This window comes from Monodon monoceros, unplaced genomic scaffold (assembly GCF_005190385.1).
Source record: "Monodon monoceros isolate NGI ecotype Baffin Bay Population unplaced genomic scaffold, NGI_Narwhal_1 Super_Scaffold_12, whole genome shotgun sequence".
NCBI lineage: Eukaryota > Metazoa > Chordata > Mammalia > Artiodactyla > Monodontidae > Monodon > Monodon monoceros.
This window is the reverse complement of record NW_021703768.1, coordinates 60,905,160-60,910,816: the sequence shown is the minus strand read 5'-3', so window position 1 is coordinate 60,910,816 and position 5,657 is coordinate 60,905,160. Positions and strand designations below refer to the sequence as shown.

Genomic DNA, 5,657 nt, shown 5'->3' with positions numbered 1-5,657 from the left:
GGCTCCTTCTATCTTTTTTCTTCACTGTCTTCATGGTCGCAAGATGGCAGCCCCACCTCCAGCCTCACATTCACATGCCAATGGAAAGAAAAGGAAGGAATTAACAAGGTGGAAGGCACAGAGCCTATATGGAAAGAGCAAAACACTCCCAGAAATCCCTAGTAGATTTCTGCTTATCTCTCATTGCCTGGAACTGTTACAAGCTCTACCTCAGATACAAGAGAAGCTGGGAAATATGGCTTTTTAGCTAAGCACATTGCCACCCTGCACAAATCAGGGCTCTGATATATGGAAGAAAGGTAGAATGGACTCAGATAGGCAATAGCAGTACCCGTTCTATCGTCCTGGACTGCTCTCTTTTCCTACACTTGGTTACCAATCCCTCAGCAAGTCCTATCACTCCCACCTCCAAAAGACAGCAAATTCAGCTGCTTCTCTTCTTCTCCACTGCTCAGACCCCGGCCGGAGATACCATCGTCTCTCCCTCAGACCACAGCATTCGGCCTCCTAGCAGGTCGCCCTCTTCCACACTTGCCCTCTCTCTAGCCCTTTGTTCACACAGTGGCTGGGATGAGCACTTAAAATTATAAATATAATCCCACCATTCCCTTTCTTAAATTCTCCAAAGCAGGGTTCCCCAACCCGCGGGCCACAGACGGGCACCAGTTCGTGGTCTGCTAGGAACTGGTCCGCACAGCAGGAGGTGGGCAGTGGGCAAGCCAGGGAAGCTTCATCTGCCTCTCCCCATCGCTCGCATTTCCGCCTGAACCATCCCCCACCCGCCCCCACCCGCATCCCGTCTGTCCGTGGAAAACCTGTCTTCCGACAAAACCGGTCCCTGGTGCCAAAAAGGTTGGGGACCCCTGCAAAGGATCTGTCACAGTTTGGGTTTCCTCCAAGCAGACCCTGACACAAGTAGCTTGAGAGATGCAGGACACATGGGTGGGGCTTCACAGCGAGACCAGGAAGGGAAGGCAGCCCAGAGCAGGTGCGAGACCAAGGCCTCCTCCCCTGGGGGCCACAGAAGCTCAGCCCAGGCGAAGCCCTGGGAAATGGCGTTAAGACACTTGCCTCAGAATCACCTGACCCCAGGGACAAGGAGGTATTTCTACACCAGCCCCCAAGGGGTGCTGGCCGCACTCTCTTGGCTTGAGCACCTAGTCCTGGACTTACCCCTTCCCTGAGCTAACTCACTGCAAAAGCCAGCACTTCCTTCTACTTCTCAGCCTTTCTGCTTACAGACCCTCACAGCTTCGTCTTCTCGAAGCAGAATCACAAGAGGGTGCAAGAGCCACTTTATTTCTTTAATAGGATAATTTCAAAGTACAATTTAAGGATGATGAATGTCTGAGAAATTTGCTGAGTTCTAGTCTCATTTGAAAGAGCTAAATTTTTGCGATGCTCTCTCTTTGACAAAAAAAGTATATAACATCTTTACTTGAGATGAATAGATACACACTACTATATATAAAATAGATAAACAGGGCTTCCCTGATGGCGCAGTGGTTGAGAGTCCGCCTGCCGATGCAGGGGACACGGGTTCGTGCCCCAGTCCGGGAAGATCCCACATGCCGCGGAGCGGCTGGGCCCGTGAGCCATGGCCGCTGAGCTTGTGTGTCCGGAGCCTGTGCTCCGCAACGGGAGAGGCCACAACAGTGAGAGGCCCGCGTACGGCAAAAAAAAAAAAAAAAAAAAAAAAAAGATAAACAACAAGGACCTACTGTATAGCACAGGGAGCTATTGGGTTGGGCAGAACGTTCGTTCAGGTTTTTCTGTAGGATGACACGGAAAAACCTGAACGAACTTTTTGGCCAACCCAATGTATTCAATATCATGTAATAAATTATAATGGAAAAAAATCTGAAAAAGAATAGATACTGAATCACTTTGATGTACACCTCAAGCTAACCCAACATTGTAAACCAACTATTCTTCAATTTAAAAAAATATATATAGGAAAATTTCAAGAAGGGCATATAAAATTTGGAATATTTATTTAAAGTCAATATACTAAGGTATGCATCATTTACTAATACTAGCAACTAATTATATGTATATTATAGCTATAAATGGCATTACTATGACTATGGATCTGGAGGGTATAAATGAACAGTCGGTAAATAACTGTGGATATATTTCTGCCTTTAGATTAGCTTACTACTTGTCTTTCATTTCTTCTTCAATTGTTCTACAAAGTAATCATTACAAGCAACGGTCAGGGCTGCCACCCTGACCACGAATTCATTAAAATCCACTTCGTAGTCCTTATTGGCATCCAGGTCCTGCATTATCTTATCAACCAACTCGGGATCCTTTTGACACTAAAAGGAAAAAGAAAATTTCTAACTCCCAGGCTCTGAGGTTCATAATGACAACTGAAATCGTATCTTCCTTTTATCTACATTAAAGTTTGCATTTCCATTTTTAGCATCTAAAGCAATTTCCAAGAGCCTATTTGCAGGGAGGTTTGAACCAGGCACACATTCTAAATGAGTCTGGGCTTCCGCCCCACCCCCCACCATATAATCCTCAGACCTAAACACCAAGAGGAGCAAACAGCAGCATATCAAAGTGAGCTGGACAGGCTGAGGGCCAGGACCTGGGGAGGAAATCAGGGGGACATGAAAAGAAGGAAGCCTTGAAGCCAAAGGGGGATAGTGAGTGGCTCTGCCATTTACCAACAATGGGACTTGGAGCAAATCACTTAACATTTTAAAATGTCCTAATTTATCAAATGAGGAAAAAAATATCTCCCACAAATTTGGGGGCTACTTCAACACGCTTTTATAAGTGCTTAGCACCACGTTGTTAGATTTAGCAAGTAAAAATTCAGGATGTCCAATTAAATGTGGATTTCAGATGAGCAATGAATACTTTTTTAGTATAAGTATGTCCCAAATATTGCATGGGTCATATAATATTTTAGCTGGCAGCCTGTTTTGTGTGTCGCAAAACAAAACAGAGGCACCCAATAAAGGGTAGATCTTATAAGGATGACTCCATTTTATAGGTGGAAAGGAAAGCAAGAAGCCCATTGAGGAGATCAGGGTTCAGAAAGGGTGGGGCGGTGAAGCACCTACCTTTCCTATGATAAGAGGCTGATGAGAAATGTTTCCAAAAGTATAATTCACTTCCTCCAAGAACTCCCCATTGTCCTCTCATTAGCTGCCAACCACTAAATGGTTGGAAATTTAAATTGAATTGATCAGAATCAACTCAATCAAAAACAATTACAAATTTCACTTGAATAAATCAATGTGCCAAGTGTGGCCTACCGAGTTTTTTATCCTAAATGTTATGTAATACAGTAGCCAAAGTGAATTTGAAAAAGAAAAATGTTCTCAGGGACTCTTAAAATTACTGAAAAGGTATTGTATGTTAAAATTTTTTACTTTAAGCTTTTCCCATAGAGGGTGGGGATAAAAGAATGTCATAATTATAATTACTACCGTTTTAACACAGGGTTTGGACAGAATAACATCATGCCAGGCTATTACATGTGCTAAAATCAATTCGAGGCAACTCCAAAAACACAAGAGTGAGCATTTTCTTGAGATCAGGCTCCAAACACTCCATTGTAAGGTTTCACGTGTGGTTTCATTGAACTTTTGGCTGTTTTGAGATGTAAATCTATTCGCTACCCAACTGGTCACTGGCCAGACACACCCTTTCGGTCAATCCCAATCAGTTTGTTCTTGGATGACAAACTCACCTGGTATTTGTTATTCACTAGAAAATTTGCCATGATATCATAAAGTATCCCAGGCTTCATTTCTGGCCCCAAACATAATATTTATTCACTTATAGACAGCAGGACAGAGCTCCGGGTATAACTTGTGTCACTAGTTATAACTATAACTCCTAGTATAACTAGCTATACCTTTGCTGTACTACGACATTGAATAATTGATAAAAGCCTCAAATATAATTTCCAACACTGGAAACCCTAACCCTAGGCACTACAGAAAAGCGCACATGCCTACAGACACAGAAAACAAAGGTCTCTAGTGTTTGCTTCCCTGTATTTAGAATCTCGATAGGAATTATACAATGTGTGGCAGGACACAGGAATTGGTGGTGTACATGGAGGCTATCCGTGAATGTGCACCGCATCCACCCTCGACTGGATGGGGAGAAAAACCAGACTCACCGAGAGGAATTCTGTGAGGTGTCGCTGCAGGAGCATTTTCAGCTCCCCGTTGTTGATCTTGAGCCTGTCCCCCTCCTTGCAGGAGTAGCGTGGAAGATTCTAGTCATGGCGTCCATGGCAATCTCCAGCTGGGTGGGCATGTTGGCAGCAGAAGGGACCACCCCAGGGCAGGCCACCAAAGCCAGGGAAAGAACATTTGTGAAGGATAAGTGGGTGGGGAAACATCAACGCCTTCATTAAAACGGAATATTGCCATCCCCCGGTCAGCCCGCGCCCCAGGTGATGGTTGTTAAACCATGATAATCAATTAACCAAACATTCTGCCCATCTAGAGCAAGCCACAGAGATATTTGTGGGTGAGTTTTTCTCCTGCCTAATCCCCACTCCCCAACGATGGAGCCGGTTCAAAGTGTTTGGAAGTTAGTAATCAGACAACAAATACAGAGTCATGATAAACACAGATTAAAAATAAACAAAAAGAGGAAGGAAATAGGTAACTTCATACCTGTTCAGCCAGTGCAGGGCTCTGTCAACAGGTGTTTACAATTAAACTATAAGCCTATATACCCGGGGGTTTCACCCCAGCACATTTGTTCCCAAGAAGATGAAAATTGGCAGTGACAAGAGATTCAAGTGGAAGTAACTCTGAGTCTGTTTTTAATCACAAGAAGGAACAGGTGTGAGCTGCTGCCCCATGGGCCATCAGGGAAGGGCAGGCCCCCCCACTGTGTGCCCTGGAAGAGAAGACAAAGAGGGAAAGAGAAGCCTTCAGTTACCCCTCATTACGGAGAGTGTGGGTACAAATGCAGTCAGTTGCTAGGAAGCTGATGACTGGGAAGAACTCTAAAAATAGAGGAGCAGAGAAAAAAACCCTCGTTCAAACTTGGAGACTCCTCAGCAAAGCCAACAGCAAGGTCAAGGGAATATGCTCAGAGCAGACTCGTTAAACTAACCCAATGGACAGTGGTGAGTCGTCTAGCTGTTAAAAAAAAAAAAAAAAGAGGAAGCTCTCCACGTGCCAATTTAAAAAGGAACAAAGCAGCGACCCTGGGGGTGTAGGAAAGAAATAAAACTAAGAATATATATGTGTATATATACTTTAATTTGTCTAAGGAATCACTGAAAGGTTACCAAAGAAAGTAAAAAAAAAAAAAAGTAGTAGCTATAAGGGCCAAGGTGGAAACAGAGCGGTTGGGAATAAGGTTTCTCATTTACCCCTTTTAAACTGATTTTAACTTATTCAGTTATAGGACTGTATTGCCTAGTCAAAAACTAAAAAAATTGAAATCCATGGAATGAAGCCCTAGAAGCCATGCATGTAGGAATCCACAGCGGGGGGATTTCTAAGTGAGAGAAACTTAACAAAAAATAAGTCACTGGAAAAACCAAAGCCAGAAACTGGCCGCTGTGCTTTAAATGCTGGCTGTGCTCTCAGGGCTGCACTTTAATTATATGGAAAGCAAACCTTCGTATTTCCTTTCCACAAGCCTGTTGGGATGTGTCCTCG

General features: G+C 43.8%; 1 protein-coding gene across 1 annotated transcript; it reads right to left on the bottom strand.

Annotated features, from left to right (window-relative positions):
* Positions 1–2,080: 2,080 nt before the first annotated feature.
* On the bottom strand, positions 2,081–4,554 carry S100Z (S100 calcium binding protein Z). The gene is given in 3 exon segments (XM_029218290.1): positions 2,081–2,321; positions 4,151–4,239; positions 4,242–4,554. Coding segments are annotated over 3 exon segments (291 nt in total). The 5' UTR covers positions 4,291–4,554; the 3' UTR covers positions 2,081–2,168.
* Between the last annotated feature and the right edge of the window lie 1,103 nt (positions 4,555–5,657).